The following is a 23,657-nucleotide window of genomic DNA, read 5'->3' on the forward strand; positions in this document are numbered from 1 at the left end:
ACTCAAGACACAGAAGCTTTCTGTTCACTTGGCCAATGGATCCATCATTAAATCCGGGGCAGTTACTTACAAAACCATTCCTCTGCTTGCTACCATTACCAGGGATCATCAGGAACTGCTTTGACTGGACCCCATCGCCTCTCCTCTGTTTCCGGTCATCCTGTTACCTCTGCCTGTCAGCAAAGGCATGCCAGCACTCAAGATGGCTGCCGAAGAAGATGACCTGTTACCTCTGCCTGTCAGGAAGGGCATACCAGCACCCAAGATGGCTGCCAAAGAAGACGACCTGTTACCTCTGCCCCTGGTGTGCACGCACCCCGTGACAGCTTTTGGTGCCCAAACAGGCTATTTAAACTCAGCCAGTTTCCAGACTCAGTGCTCTCTGCTCTACAGCGTTCCTGTGTGTTCCCGTTGCATTGTATCTGATACCTTTTCCTGTTAACTGACCCAGCTTGCCTCTGACATTCCTGCCAGCGCATCACCGATACGGCCTGTATCCTGACTACGCTTCTGCCTTCGCATCTGCTCCTGACGTGCCCTCCAATGTATAACCCGGCCTGCCTGTACCTGCCTTCTCTTCTGCTTGAAGAATCCTACTGAACTACCATTCCTCCTGCAGCTGTCCCAGCTTCACTGTCTGCGATCCAGCTGGCACTCGTGCGACTTTGCACTCCTGCGCCTCCTGTCTGCTCTACCAGGGGGCCTCGAGTCAGAGGTGTAAGACAGGCTGCCCTCCGCATATCAGGCTCTACCGTCACCGTCAGGTACGTGACAGCGCCTGTCCACAGACTCCCTTGATAGGCTCACATTCGTAAAAATGAATCAGTCTTGGATCAGCAGCAGCTATCAAGCACCTGATGCTGATGTAACTGACTGATTTTTCTATGGATGTGGGATCCCTTGAAGACTGCCTATGCTGAGTGGCTATCCTATTCCTCCTCAATCTTGATGATGCTAGCTTCCAACAATATTTTTTAGGGCACCACCACTGCCTAAGGCCCAATTTTTCTATCCCTGTTTAACAGGGGCATGTAATTACAATTTCTGATCTAATATTTCACAGCAGGGCCCGTTCCTGTGCCCAACAAGAGTATCTGTGAGGGGTTACAGTGTTGTGGCACACCACCACCAAAGGCCCAATTTTTCTGCCCCTGTCCCAGCAGCAGAAAAAAAGGACAAACGTGCCCCACGACCACCTGCAGAAGATGCACCATGTCCATGACCAGCACTGTGGACTGTAGACACAGAGCCTGCTTGCCCTCTTTTAGTGGCCTGTGAGCGTCTGCCTCTCCTTGGTGGCCTTCAGGACATGATGGGGATTTTGTTTTGCAACACCACACTACACTGTATTGTGTACTGTGTACACCACCAAAAAAGTAGTAGCAACTGCACTATAGGTGCATGGTATTGTGTACACCACCAGAAGTCTAATAGCAACTATGGGTGCACTGTATGTATTGTGTACACCACCAGAAAAATTGTAGCAACTGCACTATGGGTACACGGTACTGTGTACACCAACAGAAGTGTAATAACAACTATGGGTGTACTGTATTGTGTACACCACCAGAAAAGTAGTAGCAACTGCACTATGGGTGCACGGTAGTGTGTACACCACCAGAAGTCTAATAGCATCTATGGGTGCACTGTATGTATTGTGTACTGTGTATACCACCAGAAAAGTAGAAGCAACTGCACTATGGGTGCACAGTACTGTATACACCAACAGAAGTGTAATAACAACTATGGGTGTACTGTATTGTGTACACCACCAGAAAAGTAGTAGCAACTGCACTATGGGTGCACGGTAGTGTGTACACCACCAGAAGTCTAATAGCATCTATGGGTGCACTGTATGTATTGTGTACTGTGTACACCACCAGAAAAGTAGTAGCAACTACACTATGGGTGCACGGTATTGTGTACACCACCAGAAGTCTAATAGCAACTATGGGTGCACTATATGTATTGTGTACTGTGTACACCACCAGAAAAGTAGTAGCAACTGCACTAAGGGTGCACAGTACTGTGTACACCGCCTGAAGAATATTAGAAACAGTACACCAGGAACAGCCTGCAGTGAGATATAGCTAAACTGTATGCGGTGGATATATATATATATATATATATATATATATATATATATATATATATATACGAGACTATCTGTATATTGTAAAGGACTAGCATCAAATGTAGAGCTTGAAGGACACCGCCACTCGCTGGTTCTTCTTTTTAAGGGCTTTGTTTGCCTATTTTTATTAAAAGAAAGTTCAACAAACACAGATAGGTTTCCCTCCTAGGGGTTTCAACATTTCCTTTTCATCCACAAAACTACATTTAGCCTAGTTGGCTCTCACTTGCAGCACTGCTGCTCTGGCCTTACACACCAGACCCTTGTCTGTCTCATACAGACTGTTTCACCGACCACCTTGGTGCACATAGCTAACAGTCTCTTGCTGCACTGGCTCCCCCGTGGAGCCCTCCTGACTCCTGGTACTCAGACTTCCTGTCTACTGGGGTGGAGCCCAGAACTATGGTCAGGTTACTACTAAAAGCACACCTGACCAATCAGTATACTGGCTGTTTTCAAAATCAGGACCCAGGACTGGGAATTTCATCCACCTGGATCTCTCAGAAATCCCCAGGCTCCAGGTCCTAAGTGGACCTTTCTAAGAAAGGAGGAAACTGAAAAGCCAGTTTCCTCTTCATGTTACAAGCTCCCTGGAGCCCCTCAACCCATCTGCTTGAGAATTCTGGGTCACATCCTCCTTCTAGACCCTGGCAGGGCAACGCTCTGCCACATATCCTCCCCCCTGTTTAGATCCTGGAGGGGGCGTAACACACCAGCCAAACCTCTTCAAAATGGCACCTCTGTCCCAGTTACCACCAAGGGCCAAACCCAGTCTTATCAGGTGACTTTCCCTATGTCCCCCTGCTACACTGACTTGGGTACTACAAAGACACTCCAGTGACTTTTTACGGGTGCCACACCTTCGAACACTTTAACACTAAGGGACTTACCAAGGACTTGGATATTGTTTCTCAACCTTCATCTCTTTACTTCTAAAGTGATCACATTTTTAAACACTTTTTAGCCATAAGTGTGGGCACTTTTATTTGGGAATTAAACTCTTTTAATGACACCTTGTTAAGCTTTGGGCCAGTGTCCTCAGACCTTTTACTCTTGCAACTTGGGAGGTTCCTGGACCTCTGGAAATCCTTCCCAGAATTACACCCCTGAACCTGTAGGGGGCCCAATTCTACTGCACCTATTCCCTCTTCTGTGTCTGTCATACCATTAATCTCCCTGTATTTTTTAAGATTAAGAGCAACCATGTCACCTTGACCATCAGGTCTTCCCTTATTTTTGTTGTTACACATGGTAACCAAAACATTTACCAGTGCGTTGCACTTTTCCTCATTGTCCGAAGTATCGCCACATTTATCAGAACTCTTTTCACCATTGTTCTGCAAGGCAGTGTCTGGAAGAGAATCGCACAAAGTGGAGTGGTTGTCTACCATGGCAATGTCACTAACCACCAACTCCACCTCCACATGATGCTCCTCCAGCGACAGTCCTGATACCTGATCCTCACTATCCAATTTCACCTTTGGATTGATGACCCCAAACACATCACAAGTACTTTTGCCCTCTGGCACTTCCGCCCAGATTTCTGTCCTGTCCAACAGTACTCCAGAGTGCCTCTCATACACAACCTCTGTATGACGCAATCCAGCACACTGTGAGACAATTTTCCATAATAACAACGATTGCATTACATGCTTCCAAAATTGCAGAGATTGCCATAGTACAGCCTGTAATATCCAGCTCCATTTATGGAGCTGGATATTACATGGTACCATGGTACAAGTTCTCCAAACGCAGGAGAGGACGGCAGGATATACACTGGCTGTACACTCCAACATGCTAACGTTAATCTCAGCATATCTGTCATAAAAAGGCACTGTGATTCTACACTCAAGACCTTCCTGTGGTTCTTAATGTCCCTTGGGATGTGGAAAGACTCATTTACTGATGCCTTAGAGGTGGTGCTTCTTAAAGGGGCTTCCTCCCCGCTGGAGGTATCCAACGCAATAACCTGGTGCTCTCCTAGAGCACAGCCAGGTGCGGGAGTCACCACAAAACTCTCAGGCTCAGTGTCAATCATCTGTTCCAGGTCTTTTCTATGGATAACATTAGTTTGGTATACCACACCAAATACTCCTTTATGGGTTGTGGGCACAACCTCTGCTATGTGCTTAATCTCTCTTGGGCCTTCCATCTCCTGAGGAATATCCTCTGCAAAAGCAGCAAGCAAGCCCTTGTCCAAAAGCTGCTCTGCAGTCTCTCCATTTAGCACAGCAGAAATTGTGTCCACTCCACTGTTACACACAGAGCCTTCTTTCAATAAAGCCAACAGACTTGTCACCCATCTATCCCAGTCTATTTTCTCTGTGCTCCCATCAGAGGTACTACGCAGTACCGCTCCAACTGCCAAAGGAGACACAGGACAGAGTGGCTCCACAGCAGACACATTGCACATATCACTTTTGTTTATACTAACCTGTGGCAAAACATTTTTAAACATAGCAGGCTGCAATACTATAAGTTCACCACCTTGCTTGGGTGGCACTTCATTAAACTCGCAAAGATTTTTGCTGTCGGCAGTGACAGACCGCAGTAACCAATTATCACCACAAGTAATTTCAGACATTTTAGTTGTACTATTTGACACATTCTCATCACCAAGGTCAAGTCTCCTCTTATCCATCAGAGCGGCACCACAATTGTCCCAGGCAACCTCTGGCTCCAACACACAGAGCTCCCTGGAGGTTTCTATGGACACCTCTGCAGCCTTATATACTGTTGCTAAGGGGAATAGCATATCCTGCTTAGCGATCATCCCTACCTCATTAAACATCACATTATCAGCCTTAGTTAACTCAAAACCAGTATGATCATACTCCTCAGCAAGTTTCACAGTATCACATTCAATTTTGACACTTGCCTCCCCACTGGACAGGGCACTGAAATGAGGCAAGTCCTTTTCTGCACCAACAGTGGATCTCCCTTCTGGGAACACTTCCACTTCAGTGTGAGCAACCACACCATCAGTCTTTCCCATGACTTTAACAGCAACAGTCTTACCCATAAGTGTAACAGGTCTTGCCATGTTCACTTGAGTACGTTGACTTTCTTGTACTGCACTTCCACTGGCCCACTCCCTCCCTCTGGTGGCCACGGGATGAAACTACAGCAGGCACAGCAGGAATTTCCTCTCTGTTGGCAGGGGTGACTGCAAATACTTAAATACAGGATTCCTGGCGTGCAGGTGAAGAGTTAAGCCCAGCAACAACAGCCATATTCCACAAGCTAGGACAAGAAAAGATCCCATGCCCCAGTCGACCACATTCCTGGCATAGTACTTGGTGATTTTCTCCTGTTGCTAAGGGAGATGGCACCCTCCCAACATGCAGAATCTCACTTGTATCTCTATGGGCATGGTGGGATACCTCTTCCCATGTAGCTCCCATGTAGCTCCTCCTTCCCATTGGCACATTTTCTCCTGTTGCTAACGGAAACGGTGCTCTCCCAGCTGCACTCTGCTGGCTCTCCCACACACATAGACTTCTCTCTCTACGAAGCGGTGTTGCTTTAAACTTGCCACGATCCTCTGCAGGCAATAGCTTTGTCTTGCGGTCCATCGACCTGACATCATAGGCGTTACTATGGGCAACTGCACTCCTCTCACACTTCTGGTAGGCCCGTTGCTCACTCCTGGCACTCTCAGACTTTTGCTAGGTAGCTTTGCACTCTAGCCTGGGAAAAAGGGCACTTGGAGACTGCATGCCCCCACTCACTGCACCACAAACAGCGCACTTGGTTCTTAACAGGGCCTCCCCAATTGCATTCTCTTGTAAGCTTGGGACTGCGTTGCAGCGTTGCCAGGGGCAACAACAGACACTTTTGCACCAACATCTTCACTCAAAATTTGAGCCACATCTCCGCTGTGGCTCCTCCTTGCTGCAAACACACTTTCTCCGGTTGCTATGGGAGACCACGTTCTCCCCATTGACTTTTTCCAGCGCTCTCTAGATTGGATAGTTCCTAGGAAATTGTCGTAATCATCTCGCTTATGACCCATCCATTGGTACACCTCTTGGTACTCCTCCGTCAAAAACGGTTGCATCAATTCAACCCAGCGACCTTTGGGCCATCCTCTGTAGGAAGCAGTTATCACAAACTCACCCAAAAAGTCTTCAACATGTTCAAAAGGCAACATAGGCTGTATGAACTTAGCAGCACCTTTGTTGCCACGGGCAACCACACCCATCTGCTCACTCCTTGCAGTGATGGTTTCCCAGACACAGATGCAGACTTTGGTGGACTCTCCATACTCATAGTCACCTGTGCACTCATTGCACCAGTGTTGCTAGGGACAACCCCGGCCCACTTTCTCCTTGGCAAACTCTGATCAGGCATGTATGGGGTTCATTCAGTCGGTAACAACCCAGACATCTCAAGTCTCCCGAAAATCAATTATTAAAAATAAAAAAAAACTACTGACACCATCCACATACCACCCACTCCACCCCCTTCCCTAGAAGCACTGCGAAAAAATATTGAAAAGTGATTTAAATAATATTTTGCCGCGGGGGGTGGGGGGGGGGGTGGGGGGGGGTTTGCAGGCGCGAAGTGCCACCTCCCTGAAATTAGTTTGCCACCTCCCTGAAATGAGCTTCTGCAGGTTGGGATGTCTGACAACCCCTCCAGCCACAGAGCTCTATCTATCATCTCAGCCATACTTGCTTCTTCTAGGAGCTTTGACTGCCCCATGCTCACAGTCACTCCAGAAAAACTTTGCACAGTTCAGCAACAAATTGGAGCACTGTCTCTTTAAGGCTAGTTACCTTTCTCTTGCAGGTTCTCCTCACCTATACACACAGATTATGCAGTCTCATGCATCAAAACACAGTTCATATAACAGATGAACTTACTTGATTGTAGGGATCTCAGATTGTGCCCATAGCACTTCTCCACCACGTGTAAAGGACTAGCATCAAATGTAGAACTTGAAGGATACCGCCACTCGCTGGTTCATTGGAAAACCTACTCAAGTGTTTGGTGCTTATATCATCCAGAGGTAAACTCAACGGAACCCTAGACCAGGTGCCGGTGAAACAGAGGTATCGAGAGTGAAGGTAACAAGCCCGCTTTAAACCAGCAGCTCCACCGAGAGTTAGTGCTACATGTGGGGGCGTCGTCCGGGATTTGTTGGCCGTCAATTCTCGCAACCTAGAGAGGTGTTTCACCGGGAGTTTACGGTGAGAGCTGGACTTTGTCAATTTCTCAGGAAAAGAAGAGGTTAAAAGTTGCAGGACTTTATTTCTGACTGCGTAGGCGGTGGGCGCCAGTAAAAGCCTGGGAGCTACGTGATCAGAAGAACAAGTGGGAGGAGCCTACCCTACTTGATGCTGCGTGGGACGCGTGTATGTGTTTGGCGCCAGAGAAGAAGAGAGGCCTCGTGATCGTGCTGAGAAGATCAGAGTGTGGCCATGTCCTTTTCAGCGATGCAGCCAATTATGGGACCAAAAATGTTCCCTGCGAGCACCGTGTCGAGTACTGTGCTGACCAGAACCCTGCTTACAGATACCGGTACCGATATATACCGATATATATATACGAGACTATCTGTATACATATATATTAAATACACTGCAGCTAACTGAATCACCTGCCTGCCAGAAGTATATTAGAAAGAGTACACCAGGAATGGCCCGCAGTGAGATATAGCTAAACTGGATACAGTGGATATATATATATATATATAGGAGCTGCTGATAATTGATTGGGCCTGCACTCTGCCTCTCAACCCCAGGAAATGGACTTGACCCCCTTGGCACAACTGTGTGGCAATGTTAGGGCGGCACTCAATGGTAAAGAGTAGCACATTAATAACACAATATACTATATATTTACCGTCCCTCTGGTCTCCGTCACTCCACCAGCTGTAGTAATAGATAGAGTCTCACACCAATTGTAAGTTAACCACATAAACAGTTTACTGGGAGAAACTGGTTCAACACATTAGACACAGCGATAATTCTGATATAAGAAAATGACAGTAATAACAATCAAGTTATATGTGAAAACCCAAAACTCAATGGTCACTTGAGTTGCATATGCTGACAGGCAAAAAGTGGAACTTGTACTCAATATGATAGATCTTTTACATTGAGCACATTCCCACTCCCTCCTCAGAGCATACACACATTAAATTAGCAGTGCACTATCAGATACAATGCAAAAGTGTGATACAATACATATATCTATGTCATATGCTCAAGGGCTCCCCCTAGATTGTAATGCAGTTCTCAGAGTGTATAAAAAGGTAAGAACGCTTTATAGTGAATAGTAAAGTCACTTGTCTTCTTTCTTCAGCTAGCTTATTAGACTGCAGTATTTGTAATCCAGGAAATGAGTAAGTAGTAAATTATAGTAAAGATGATGTGTAGGTAACTGTGTGCTTGGTTATATAAAGCACCTGTGAAACTTCTTCCTTACTGAAGGATGCAACACAACATTCACTTTGTAGTAAAAGAAAGACAAACTCTGAGGCCTCACTGTACACAGTCTAAATAAGTGAAACCGCTTCTGTGGGACTACAGGTCTCACCAGCCATCTGGAACTAGTTTGCACAGCAACAAGGTATTATATCAATCTGGGCAAGTGCCCGCTCACCACACAGGCCCAGATGCTTGTACTGCTCCCCTTCTGATATCTCAGTCCCACTCCAAGCTGGCGATGTCACGCCGCACCGTTCCGTCTGATGACTGGTGACTGTAATGCAGGAACCTTCGGGTTATCTTGAGTCCTCCAATCTGTCCACACACTGATCTAGCACACTCTGTTCCGGAATTCCTGAAGAGGCCACCCGATTCTGCTCCGCGCCTCGCAGGCCGCAATCTTCCACTCGCGCACCCACAGCTCCCTGCAGGCAGGTCTTTAATGGCATCCCAGGAAGAAGAGGCCGAAGCATGGCCGCACTGTGCCTTTTATTTGTCTACCCAGCAGGCAATTCTGTAACTTGGCCTTGTGGGTAGGTGAGTAGGCATTGTGGGTAGGTAGTTCCTTGACTGGTTTAAACATATGAGCCACTTCCTCATTCACTACATCCCCCACAATGCATTGGAGCGTGGCTATTGCAAAAAGCCAAACAAAAGTCTTAACAGCATAAATACAAAGAGAAAGGACACTAGAGACAGCCAAACTCTGTACATTATTTATATGGTAAATCAGGTGGCAAAAACCCCTGCGCTACATATACAACACATGAGATACTAATTAGGCCACCTATTAACCCTAACCTATAGCAAACGCTTGCTTATACATGGGGATTCTTGGTTCTGATATATTGCAATACTGTACCTGTTCAAGCTGGCCATCTGCATCAAAGTGATCCCTCTCTGGCCAGTCGCTACTCTATCCTGCAGATTTGCCAACTCTTAAGTGGGGTACATACTATAAGAAAATCGGGCGAACGATCGTCCGATTTTCCTCGTTGTTTCACTTTTCTGGTGTATCTTGTATGAAAATGGTACAAGAACACATTAAACGAAAATCGTTTGTTCTGTTCCCATACAAGAAAAAATTTAGAATTGTGCCCTGTACACACGTCCGGTTTTGCCGTCGGAATAAACTCTGATGGTTTTTCTGACGGAGTTCCGACGGAATTCCGCTCAAGCTGTCTTGCATACACACGGTCACACCAAAGTCCGACCGTCCAGAATGAGGTGACGTACAACACGTACGACGGGACTAGAAAAAGGAAGTTCAATAGCCAGTAGCCAATAGCTTCCGTCTCATACTTGCTTCAGAGCATGCGTCGTTTTTGGTACCTCGGAACAGCATACAGACGGGTGGTTTTACCGATAGTAATTCGTTCCGTCAGAAAAATTTAAAACATGTTCTATATCTAAGTCCATCAGAATTTTCGATGGGAAAAGTCCGATGGGGCCTACACACGATCGGAATATACGATGAAAAGTTCCCATCGGACTCTTTCTGTTGGAAATTCAGCTCGTGTGTACGCGGCATTAGTCTCTTCGGAAATTTTCGTATAAAAATTCGGAATCGACTGTCAAAAGTGGTGTACACACTATACGAAAATCGCACGAAAAATTCTTTGGATGAAAATGTTCGCCCGATTTTCTTATAGTGTGTACGAGCCTTTACTTACATTAGAACTCTTGAGTGCGTGGCTATATCGTGCCAAAATGGGACAGACACAACTGGAGATGAAAAAAGCTCTGGATTAAAATGAAACATATCTACAATGGTTCAATATACAAGGTTTAGAAGGGTGGACAGCACAAGCAGGTAAAAATAGTTATCTGTGTAAGTAACTAGGTGGACCCCCGGATAAAAAAACACCAAACTGATTACTGATTACTATTTAATACAAAGGGATTACAGCACAGAAAGTCTTAACTTAAAACTTAACTTAAAACATATCCAAACCCAACAACAAAAATGTAATACATTGCAGCTTATCGGTCCATAGATAATGTGGCTGCATTAGTTTAACATTCTCAGAATTTTTCCCCTTTATTATTTATCATTATTTATTTAATATTATTTTCATTTGGTAATCTTGCAAATAACATGCTTCCTGTCCTAGGGTGACTATGCTCACTCACTAATTTCTATTACTTTGGCCAGTTTATATTAGAAACCACACTGCATATCATGTTCATTTTATTTTTTGCGTTTTTGTTTTTGAGTGTTTAGGTTTTATTTCAGTTGTGTGTTTCTTTATTTCATTATTTATATTTTTATTGAAAGGTCCGGAAGCAACACAGGTGGCTGTTCTTCAGTATGGATGGACACCCCAGCTGGATATTGCATGGACAGACCCCCAGAACAAGGAAGGCTTGATAAAGATGGTGGATGCTATGCAGAAAATGGAAAGCGGACCTAGCAAAATTGGTAAGCATTTTTGTAAATAAAGAGAATACCAAACCCAACCCACCTGTACGGCATTTAATTGTCCAGGCTGAGTAATCTGGACTGGGGAATTTGCTCTGTGCTACTCTCACTTTCACTGAATGAGTATAGAGTTGAGCTGTCCAGAAAGTTACCCTGAGATTTAGGGTCCTTTCAAATAGTACCCTGGCATCCTATTACCCGGGTTTTTATGCCTAAGGGCCGTAAAGGAATGCCCAAACACATGGCCAATGTGGCTACCTGTCACAATGGTCACACCGGCTCCCAGTCATTAATAGAGACCAGGAGCTGTCTAGGACAGTTTAGTCACTATGCTGAGAGTGTGTTCTTAACTCTCAGCACAAAAACCTTGGATGTCCATGGATGCATATGTGCAGCACGTGGTAGTTAAAACCCACCCTCTTTGCCGCCCCAAATATGCTTTATGCAGGCAAGAGGGTAAGTACAACATTTTCATTTTTTTAATAAACATGAAATATTGCTTATAAACACTTATACTCACCGCTTACAACTAGCAGGTGGTGTTTAAGTGGACTGGAACTCCAAAAGTGAAGATTCACGATCTTACAGGAACAATATAGAAATGTAAATTATTTCTAAGCAGTTGCATGGAAAATCTATCTTTTGCAATGAATTCCTCCTGAAACATGGCAGTGCACTTCCTGTGCTTAGGCACTCTTGTTCTGCAGTGTTAAATCATCCAGGCACTGCTGTCCTCTGGCTCCAAATCCCACCAGATTTGGAGTGAGATTTGGTAATGTCAGTACTGTGCTGCTCAATGTTCTTTTTGCTGGAGTGGATGCTATACCCGTGGGCAGGGCAGCCATCATAAACTTTTGGGGCCCTTACACAGCTTTAGACCTGGGTCCCCCGCCCCCCCCCCCCTCGAGCCTTACCACCAACATTCCCCAGGGCTTGCCTATGGGCCATCCTACCGAAATCCGCACACCGGCCACCTCACCTGTACGCTCTCAGTGTCAGACACCATGAATCAGACCGAGACAGAAGTACAGTTAATCACACTTGTTTAATAATAATAAAAAGGTAAACAGAGTAAGCGTAGTCAATACGTAGCCAGAGTTCAGTAACCAGATCGGGTAGTCAGCCAATGCCAATGTCAGAGAGCCAGAGATCAATGTAGTAGTACAGCAAGCAGGATCAGGAGCCAGAAAGGACGTCAGCAGAGCAAGTCTTCAACAGGAACGCAGGAGAAAGTCTCTGTGATGTGACCAAAGGCGAAGGCAGAGATGAAGTGAGCTGGACGTCTTTAAGTAGGCAGGACTGACGAGCAGATCAACAACAGCTGAGTCACTGTGGAGAAAAATGAGCTGGCAACTAGCCGACAGCTGAGCGGACAGCTCAGAAAAGGAAGGGCTGAGCCCAGCCCTGACAGTACCCCCTCCTCAACGACCCCTCCCCCTCGGAGGGCCACCGGGCTTGAGGGGAAAATGTCTATGGAAATCACAGGGGAGGACAGGGGCATGTACGTCCGAGGATGAGACCCAAGAGCGTTCCTCTGGACCATACCCCTTCCAATGCACCAGGTACCGTATGCACCCACGGAACCTACGGGAGTCAAAAATGGATTGTACTTTATACTCTTCATGGTTCTCAACCTGTATAGGGTGAGGACTTGGCACCAAGGTGGTAAAGCGGTTGCAGACCAAAGGTTTCAATAAGGAGACATGAAACACATTAGAGATGCGCATACTAGGAGGAAGGTCCAACGTGTAAGCCACTGGATTAATCCTGCGAAGGATACGGAAAGGCCCAATAAACCGAGGTGCGAACTTCAAAGAAGGAACACGAAATCGGAGGTTGCGAGATGACAGCCAGACTCTGTCCCCAACCTGGTAGGAAGGCGCAGGCAGGCGTCTGCGGTCAGTATGGAGACTGTACCTATCGTTAGCATGTTACAAAGCCTCCTGGACTTGTGCCCTAGTGGAACGAAGACCACGGAGATGCTCCTCTAACGCAGGAATACTCTGCGGAACAAACGAGGCAGGCAACACGGAAGGTTGGAAACCATAGTTTGCCATAAACGGGGACAAACGGGAAGCTGAATTCAAGGCACTATTGTGAGCAAACTCCGCCCACAGTAAGAGGTCTGCCCAGTTTTTATGATGGTCAGAAATATAGCAACGTAGGAATTGCTCCAAGGACTGATTGGCTTGTTCTGCGGCCCCATTAGACTGTGGGTGATAGGCAGAGGAGAAAGCAGGCTGAATACCCAACTGTGCACAAAAGGCTCGCCAGAACTGGGACACAAACTGACTACCCCTGTCTGAGACACTCACCTTGGGTAGCCCATGTAAGCGGAAGATCTCCCGAGCAGAAATAGATGCCAGTTCCTTAGAAGTAGGCAACTTCTTGAGTGGAATACAATGCAACATTTTCCAGAACCGGTCAACCACCATAAGGATAACTGTGTTGCCCTGGGAGTTGGGTAACTCCACAATGAAATCCATAGACAGGTGGGTCCAGGGCCTCTCTCCATTGGGTATGGGTTGTAGGAGGCCCACTGGAAGGTGTCGTGGAGTCTTACTCTGAGCACACACGGAACAGGCAGCTATGAAGGCGGTTACATCAGCACTTAGACTAGGCCACCAGAATTGTTGGGAAATGACCCAAAAGAGTTGATTCTTCCCAGGGAGGCCAGCAGCCATGGGAGAATGGTAAGTCTGGAGCTGGGCAGTATGGAGACTCTCGGGAACAAAGCAAAGTTTCTCAGGAGGAGCATCAACCTGAGCAGCAAGAATTTTGTCACCCAAAGGAGAAATAAGACTGGTGCGAACCGTAGCCAGAATACGATCAGGAGGAATCACAGGAACCGGAACCGACTCCATCTTGGAAGTGGAGGAAAATTGTCGTGACAAGGCGTCAGCCGTTACATTCTTAGTACCGGGTAAGAATGAGACAATGTATTTAAAACTCGACAAGAAAAGAGCCCATTGCGCCCTTCTGGGAGAGAGGTGCTTAGCCTAAGACAAGAATGTGAGATTCTTATGGCCAGTAAGTTAGGACGTTGAGACAGAAGGGCGCCAAATCCAGTTTTGGAAGCATCAACTTCTAGTATAAAAGGCAACGTAGGATCAGGGTGTACCAACACAGGAGCAGAAACAGTCAGGGGCTTGACCAGAGATGAGAAGTTATAAATAAACTTCCGATAATAGTTGGCAAAGCCAAGAAAAAGCTGCAGAGGAAGTAAACCCACAGGTCGAGGCCAATGTAGGACTGCTGAAAGTTTCTCTGGGTCCATCGAAAAACCAGCAGTGGAAATGACATCCCAGGAATTTCACCTGTTCACAATGGAATTAGCACTTTTCCAATTTACAATAGAAATTGTTCTCTCGTAGTCTCTGAAGCACACGACAGACATCTGTGTGGTGGCTCTCCAGGGACTTGGAAAATATGAGGATATTGTCGAGATAAACCACAACACATAACTGCAACAAATCTCGGAGGACATCGTTGATGAACTCCTGGAAAACTGCCGTAGCGTTACAAAGGCCAAAAGGCATTACGATATACTCATAATGACCTGATCTGGTATTAAACGCAGTTTTCCACTCGTCACCCTCCTTAATCCTGACGAGATTGTATGCCCCTCTCAAATCAAGCTTTGTGAAAACCCTTGCTCCCTTGAGGCGGTCAAATAACTCCTTAATCAAAGGAATGGGATAGGCATTCTTAATCGTGAAACGATTGAGACCCCTATAATCGATACAAGGTCTCAGTTCACCACTCTTCTTCTTCACAAAAAAGAAACCAGCACCAGCAGGAGACGAGGATTTGCAGATAAAACCATGAGAAAGTGCGTCTGCAACATACTCCTCCATGGCCTTATCATCCAAGACTGACAAAGGGTAAACCCAGCCACAAGGGTGTATGGCACCAAGTTGAAGGTCAATTGCGCAATCATACGACCGGTATGGAGGCAAAGTACTGGCTTGACCTTTGTCAAAGACATTGCTAAAATCACGGCACTCCTCCGGCAGGGAGGAGAGTGAAGAGGTGCACAGGACCTTGGCTACCTTCTGGAAGCATCTCTCACTGCACTGTGGCGACCAGGACAGGACCTCAGCACGGAGCCAATCAAAATAAGGGTTGTGCCTCTGTAACCAAGGATAACCAATAACCAGTGAAAAGCTAGGTGAGGAAATAACTTGGAATTGGATTATATCATGGTGAAGGGCCCCTACGGCCATGGACAATGGAACAGTCTCATGAGTCACATGGGCAGGCTGTAGAGGTCTCTCGTCAAGAGCCTCAATGGCAAGTAGAGTGTCACGCAGCTGCAGGGGAATCGAGTGCTTCGATACAAAGGCAGCATCAATGAACAGGCCTGCAGCCCCAGAGTCGATTAAAGGCCTGTATTTTGACGGATGACTCAGCTCAAGACAGGGTAACCAAAACCAGGGGCTTATCTTTCTGGCAAACTGGAGACGAAACAACGCCACCTAAGGTCTGTCCGTGACAGGACCTGAAGGTTCGGGCGTTTCCTGGACGGGTAGGACAAGACTTCAAAAAGTGAGCTCAGCCCCCTCAATCCTGTATATATGTCAGCCCCCTCACACACACACACCTGTATATATGGCAGCCCCCCTCACACACATCTGCATATATGTCAGCCCCCCCCCCACACCTGTATATTTGTCCGCCCCCCAAACCTGTATATATATCAGCCCCCCTCACAACTGTATATATATCATCCCCCCACACACACACACCTGTATATATGGCAGCACGCCCTCACACACACCTGTATATATGGCAGCCCCCCATACACACACACACCTGTATATATGGCAGCGCCCCTCACACAAACTTGTATATATGTCAGCCCCCCATACACACACACACCTGTATATATAGCAGCCCCCCCACACACCTGTATATATGTCCGTCCCCCCCCATACACACCCACACCTGTATATATGGCAGCCCCCCTCACACACACCAGTATATATGTCAGCCCCCCATACACACACACACACCTGTATATATGGCAGCCCCCCATACACACACACACACACACCTGTATATATGGCAGCCCCCCATACACACACAGACACACCTGTATATATGGCAGCCCCCCTCACACACACACCTGCATATATGTCAGCCCCCCCATGCACCTGTATATATGTCAGCCCCCCCTCACACACCTGTATATATTTCAGCCCCCCCCACACACACCTGTATATATGTCAGCACCCCCCACACCTGTATATATGTCAGCGCCCCCCACACACACCTGTATATATGTCAGTGCCCCCCACACACCTGTATACATTTCAGCGCCCCCCCCACACACCTGTATATATGTCAGCCACCCCCCCAGCCACACACACACCTGTATATATGGCAGCCCCACATTCAAAAATCTGTATACACACAAGCCTCTGGCCCCTGCCTGTACACAAACAGCCCCCCTCCCTTTCCTTCACAGCCCCTACTTGTAACTTCCTACCTGGTCCCAGCTCATTTTTACAAAGTTGACATGTTGCTGAGAAGCATAGTACAAGCAGATCACTGTCACACGAGGGGTGCACATGCACATAATAGCCAGAGGTGGCAGTAAAGAGCTTGATGTCTAAAATCAATGACACGAGAACTGCAGAAACTGTGAGATTGTTTCTATACTGCACAGCACAGATCCCCTTCACCCGTCCTGCCTTCTTCTGGCCCGGGCGGGCCCCTTACAGTTGTAATGGCTGTACCCCCCTGATGGCGGCCCTGCCCGTGGGCCTGCATTGCAAGGATCTCCATGCTTCTGCTTCATCCAATCTGTCGATCTGTGCTTCCTTCCACTCCAGCAATTTTAACATTGTGCCGCACATTGTTGATAATATCAAATCTCACTCCAAATCTGGTGAGACTTGGAGTCAGAGGACAGCAGTGCCTTAGATTTCACACTGCAGAACAGGTAGGGAGGCAGCTTAAATATGAGGAAGCAGTGCCCTGCCTCTACCAAGATGGCTACCTCCACACAAAGATACTTCTCCTAGTCTTTTGTCCTTTGCTTGTATTTTTTGGGCACAGCTTCCACAGTACAGGCTCTGTTTAATCACATGTCTTATGCTCTTTGAAGGCTCTTCTTTACATCTGTTGTGCTACAAATAGAACTAATTGTCGTAAAGAAAAGGCACTGTCCCCTTTTGTAATATGTTGGTAGATTTATGTGGGATTTTATATTATTATATATATGTACACATACAATACAAAATTGACCAGGCCAGATTTCAGTTGACAATGGTTGAGTTGTCAACTGAAGCCAACTAGAGATGTGAAGGCCCGGAAAAAAAACGGAAAAATTCGGAAAAAAAGCGTTTTTTTTCCCGTTTTTTTCCTGAAGGCTTTTTTGTTTTTTTCCAAAAAATTGGAAAAATTTAAAAAAGAAAAAAAATTGTGGAATATTTTATTTTAACATGATGAATAAAATATTTTAAGACAGGGTGTTCAAATGTTTTCCAAATCATTTCTAAAAAAAATGTATGATATCAGATTATTTTAATTTCTGTGCACTGAGTGAGGACAAGCAAGTCCTAGATAACAAACTGAACCCTCCAATGCAAGAACAGTATGCATTTCTTCCTTTAGGAGGTGCTGTGCTGCTATTGTAACAAGAACCGGTCCGGTCAAACCTTTAGTTTTTAGAAGTTCCTAATTATGATGACAGACAAAAAATAGTAGCTGCAGAAGCAAAGACGGATACTGACAATTTCAGCTCAGAAAATGATTCTGATTAAATGTCCATTGAAACTTAGTCCCACTCTTTTCTTAACACCTCCCTCATCTTCAATTCTTTTTATGAGAATGGGTTTTTATTTTTATTTAATACTGTGGAGAGGAAATATGAAAAATTGTTACTTTTGGTTTCGAAAATTGTTTTGTGGAGGCTTTTTGGCTGTTCCACATAAACTAGTAAGCAGTTCAAGAGATTGTTGCTCCTTTTGTTAGAAATAAATATTATAAAAAAGTAAATTCTGTTTGTGTGATAATTGTTTGGCTATACTATATTTATATGCTAGTTGTGATAATTTTATGCCAAGTCAAATTGTCCATAGCCATATTTTATGTTCCTAAAGTAACAGAATGACTTTCAATCTAAAAAAGACAAAAAGTGCTAATGTAGCATTTTTTTCAATTTTTTCAAAAATTTCCGTTTTTCCCCCAAAAAATGGAGAAAAAAATGTTTTTTTTTTCCAGTTTCAAAATTTCCGGAAATTTTACATCTCTAAAGCCAACTCAATTACACATATCAAAGGGGACTTGTTGATGTTAATATGCAAGAATACAGATTAGGGATATAGGCATTCCAGGACAAATCCATTCTACACATCAAAAGGGTGTTAAGGTGGTATCTGTTAATCTAATTACACATATCAAAGGGGACAAATAGTGACTCTGGGCTATGTTAATGTTAATATGCAAGAATGCAAATTAGGGCAGTTTATGACTGCAGCTGTTTACAGATAGGGGTCATTGTCTGTCACTCTGAAAGACAGAAACAGATTAAAGGCCTAAATGGAAACGGCCAATCGTTGCTCAGCCATTCAGTGTATAGGGGATATAATATGAAGTTCAGATTATTCACTCTCTGTGTGATTATGAAGGCACAGGTCTAGGAAACATAGGACTCTGAAGGCTATTATCATATTTACTCTGTTGGATTTTGTCATCTGTTGCAAGACTTTGTTCAGTGTTGGAAGTCAATAAAGTGCATCTCTCTGGAAGAATTGGGTTGCTGCGGAAGATTATAATAACTACTAATTAATTATCTACCCACTACCCTGTTTCCCTGAAAATAAGACCTAGCGTGATTGTCGGTGATGGCTGCAATATAAGCCCTACCCCCCAAATAAGCCCTACCCTGTTTCTCCAAAAATAAGCCCTACCCTAAATATAAGACCTACAGGGACTTTAACTAGGGCTTATTTGGGGGGTAGGGCTTATATTGCAGCCATCACCGACAATCACGCTAGGTCTTATTTTCAGGGAAACAGGGTATAATACAATATATCACCACATCCCCCTGGAAGAAATAACATCATCTAAAAAATTTTAGTAACATAGTCTGCCAAAAACCTTACAAGCTGTGCTGTGCTTTTTAGGAATAAAGTGCCATGGATCCACCCTGCAATAAATGTTCACATAGTAAAATTGAGAGTTTTTACAAATTTTTTACAAACTAAAAAAAGGATATAACACAATCGTTTATAAATTTGTAAAAAATTAAGCCCATTATAGTTTCCCTTTAACAGCCTCATAACTTCTTATTACAAAGTAATCTGTAGATCATGGTATCTATATAATGCCACAAATTAGGAGCGAAGGACATACTTTAGCAAGAGAAGAAAAACAGCATTCCATTATCTATTGGCAAGTTTACTAACAGCAGAAGCAGCAATACTCTTCTGAGGTATTGGAATTCTGCAGTGCTTAAAAAGTGCATTTTTATGTATTAAGCTGGTTTACCAAAGCCAAAGTAATATATATTCATTGAAAACATGTCATTAAAGAGTCTCATTCAGTTTTATTGCGCACAAAGAGGACGCCAAGTGTAAAACATCTGTAAGCAAGATTTAATGGGTTGGCAAATGACTGAAATGCAAAATTAAAGTGATTTACATGTTTTGTGCAGCTTATTTTCAGTGCAGATAAATATGCTACATAAACTAGATGTTGAATGGGAATGTCGAATGGGAATTTCCAAAATAATTCAAAGTGGTAGAATTTTTATGCTAAATTTCAGGCAAACAGCTAAACCTCCAGATGATTGAGATAGGATGGTTTACTCTCAGTGACTATTACCAAGTGAATTCTATATTAAGGTTTGTTCACACTACAGACCTTTGGTTGACAGTTTTCAGGCATATTACAGCCAGTTCTGTGCCCTGCAAAATGAATGTATCCATTAACACTTGGAGGCTGGGAATAGGGTGAAGCACACCCTACCAGTACACAGAACCCACCCCACTTCTGTCTGTTATGCAGGAGAGCTACTGTACATTCAAACACTCTTACTCTAGGCTTTTTGCTGATGTAACAAAATGGAATGGACCTTTTACACTGTTACGTTTTAACGCACACGGTCCAATGTGCTACAATGCATGTGGCTTGGTTCTCCATAATATACATAAGGGTCTAAAAACGTGAGTCTTGCGAGCTGCTATATTCTTATGTAGTGCTGGTAGATTTATGATCTACCATCTGATAGGTAAATTTAGTGAATTGCTCATTAGGGGAGTTAGATTTGCCTCTGTTCCAGCTTGGCTGACGTTGCGTGTGGTTCCACATTGAGCCGGTGGGTGTCGCTGTTACCATTGGCTGGTGTTGGAAGGGCAACGCGTCGAAGCATATGGGTGCTCCTCTGTTCCGGAGACAACTCGGTGGAAGTGGTCCTCCGAGTTGCATTCTGGGAGAGGGTATTTATGGGACAGACGCCATGTTTTGGGGTTCATTTTACAGCCACCTGCTGGCCCTCCTGGCCGACAGGTATGCGTTAGAGTGCTACCTCGTGGTCCTCCGTTCCAGAGGCCCGTGCCGCTGCGGCGCGTGGGTGGGCCCAGAAGCATGTCTGGGGCCTACCACAGCAACCGAGGAATGGTCCTGAGCTCTCTATTCAGAGTGAAGAAGCTGGACAACAGAGAAGATCCCAGGGGAGGACCCGTCATGGAAGGATCATGCAGAGTGCTGGTCTGGAGAGGGGCCTGGTGACTCGGTTGGAGGACGTATCCTAAAGTAGTTCTACAGCATAGTACTGCCGGGTTGGCTTAGAGGTCCAAGTACTGTGTCTGACATTTACCGCAAAATTTAATACATCCTGTGGCAGAGGATCGTACGGGTTTATTTCAGTCGAGTCTGTGGCAGAGACTTTTGTTTGTGCTATGTACTGGCTGCTAGGCAAGTGAGAGAGGCCTATCCAGGCGAGCAAAGATTGTGTCCCACAAGGGAATTGCATCCGATTACAATATTCAACTTTAAAGGACGTTCTCAAGAATCCTAAAGAAAGGTATTTGAGCTTCCCTGCAGTTTCCCTCCTGCCTCTTTCCTGCTACTTCCTTCGTTACTTGGTTCAATAAAGCATTGAAAACGTACTCAAGTGTTGGTGCTTTTATCGTCCAGAGGTAGACTGAACGGAACCCTTGACCCTGTGACGGTGAAACAGGGGTGTCGAGAGTGAAGGTAACAAGCCCGCTTAAACCAGCAGCTCCACCGAGAGTTAGTGCTACACTTATTTTAAAACCTCAGCAGCCCCCACCTACAAACACTCTCATCTGTGTTCACTGAAAATGTATTAACACAAGGCGTGGCGCTATTTGTCCTTTAGTGCTGTGGCCTCCAAACTGTGGCTCCGGGGGCTAGATGTGGCCCGTTGCTTGCTTTTATTTGGCCCTTGGGGCACTATTTCTCCCAATGATGCTAACAATGGGGCACTATTTCTGCTACTGACGCCAGCAATGGGCACTTTTCCTCCCACTAATACCAATGATGGGGTACTATTCCCCCGACTAATACGAACGATGGAGCGCTATTCCTCCCATGAAGACCAATGATGGGACACTATTCCTCCCATAAATAGCAATGATGGGGCACTATTCCTCCCACTAATACCAATGATGGGCACTATTCCCCCTACGAATACAGATGATGGGGCATTATTCTTTCCATTAAAACCAATGATGGGGCAAAATTCACCCACCTGATACCAATCATGGGCCACTAATACCAATGATAGGGCACTATTCCTCCCACTAATACCAATGATGGGGCACTATTTCTGTCACTAATACCAATTGTAGCACCCTCTACCTGAAGGTAGGTGCTAGAGTAGTGTTTTTCTAACTCAGGGCCCAGGTATAGGTAAATTTAGCCAGGTCTGTGCATTAGGCTGGATCTGGTTGTTATGATTTGGAACTGGGAGTGATCAGTGTAGTCGGGGGTGTGGCCACCTACACTCTCTGACTGAGTGATGTCTCCCCTGCTTTCAGAGATATAGTTCTGGAAGAGAGGTTGGACTTGAGATCTGAGTGGCAGGCATCTCATGTGAGGAGCCCTGACCAATCATTAACTTGCATTGGCAGGGGGCAAGCCTCTCATAAAAGCTGGGGTCACATGCTTCCAGGGAGGAGTCGGAAGTTCCAGAAAGACAGCATGGAGTAGCAGGTGCTGTTCTGGGCATCCCCATGCGGGGATGCGCCATGCGCGGAGGAGGGATGGAGGAACCATCAGGAGAGAAGTTAAAGTTAAGGCTCTTCACCTCTATGGAGACATCGGGTTGCTGTGACCGGGGAACACAGAGCTTGGATGTAAAGAGGATCAGGCCGAGGAAATAGTGGTCAAGTGGAGGAGAGAAGAGCAGCATTCTGTGACTGGGGACACAGAGCTGTTCTGGAAAAGAAGGTCAGTGTAACATAAGAAGAGGAACTGGTCAGAATGCTGGAGCCAAGGAACACAGCATTAGTAATTCTGAACTGAGGAAAAGCAAAAGTCCGTTCACGGCCATGTGTCAGGCTATCGTGTGGGGATACCGAGTCATCTCCGGCCTGGTTAGCATAAGGACCATGCCTTCCAAAGACTGTGTGGGTGTTTAACTCTCTGGAACGTTAGGAAGAAGCGGGGACAGTTTCTGCCCTTTGGTTCACAGGGATAATCCCATCAAAGTCTATCTTTGAGTTATTCAGAGTGACTCTTTATTGTCCAATTGGAAGGGAACAAAAAGGACATTGGTATATTATTGCACTAAGGACTATATAAAGAAGTTGAAGAAGTAATAGTCTACAGAGAACGTTATTGAACCAAAAGAAACTGAGAAGAGAGGTGTGTATCTTGTGTTCTTACAAGGCCATGGCCAATGAACAACCGTTTACTACATGTAATGCATCGAAGGGCATCACATGCTATCCTTCCCCTATCCAAATTGTAATCCTGAAATAAATTCAGCAAAAAACTATAAGATTGACTGTTCTTTTACTTTAATGGTGAATGGGGGAGCATGGCAGCGGGGTGATTGGCGGATTGCTACAACCAAATCAGCAGCCCTTATGGGGGTACCGCTACACAATGATAAGGCACTATTCTCCCTACTAACACTTTCCTCCCAATGACACCAACAATGGGGCACTATTCTCCCTACTAACACTTTCCTCCCAATGACACCAACAATGGGGCACTATTCCTGCCACTGACGCCAGCAATGGGCATTATTCCTCCCACTAAAACCAATGATGGGGCAAAATTCACCCAGCTGATACCAATAATGGGCCACTAATACCAATGAAAGGGCACTATTCCCCCCATTAAAACCAATAATGAGGTATTGCTTACTCCCATTGACAGCATGGCATTTTCTACTCCCTCCAGCTACAGTCTGGCCTCCCCTAAAGTCTGAAAGACAGTAAACCGGCCCTTTGTTTGGAGTATCCTGCTCTAGTGTAAAATCAAACCAATATTACATCCATCATATATGAATAAATGCATGTGAAAATAAATAAAAATGAAATTACAAAATTTTGTGAGCAAATCAATAGATCCAACATCGAATAAAAAAAAAAAAAATAAACTCATAAATGTCTCTGTTTTCTCTGTTTTCTGACAGAGACATTTATGAGTTTATTTGATTTTTTTCATTCAATGTTGG

At 45.2% G+C, this 23,657-nt stretch overlaps 1 protein-coding gene across 1 annotated transcript in view; it reads left to right on the forward strand.

Annotated features, from left to right (window-relative positions):
* The window catches only part of VWF (von Willebrand factor), a 363,569-nt gene that overhangs the window by 212,472 nt on the left and 127,440 nt on the right, over nucleotides 1–23,657 (forward strand). The window contains exon 30 of the mRNA XM_073621285.1: nucleotides 10,850–10,993. Within this exon, the coding sequence (XP_073477386.1) occupies nucleotides 10,850–10,993 (144 nt within the window). The remainder of the gene's footprint in view (nucleotides 1–10,849; nucleotides 10,994–23,657) is intronic.

The sequence above is a fragment of the Aquarana catesbeiana genome, linkage group LG03, assembly GCF_042186555.1.
Source record: "Aquarana catesbeiana isolate 2022-GZ linkage group LG03, ASM4218655v1, whole genome shotgun sequence".
Classification (NCBI taxonomy): Eukaryota; Metazoa; Chordata; class Amphibia; order Anura; family Ranidae; genus Aquarana; species Aquarana catesbeiana.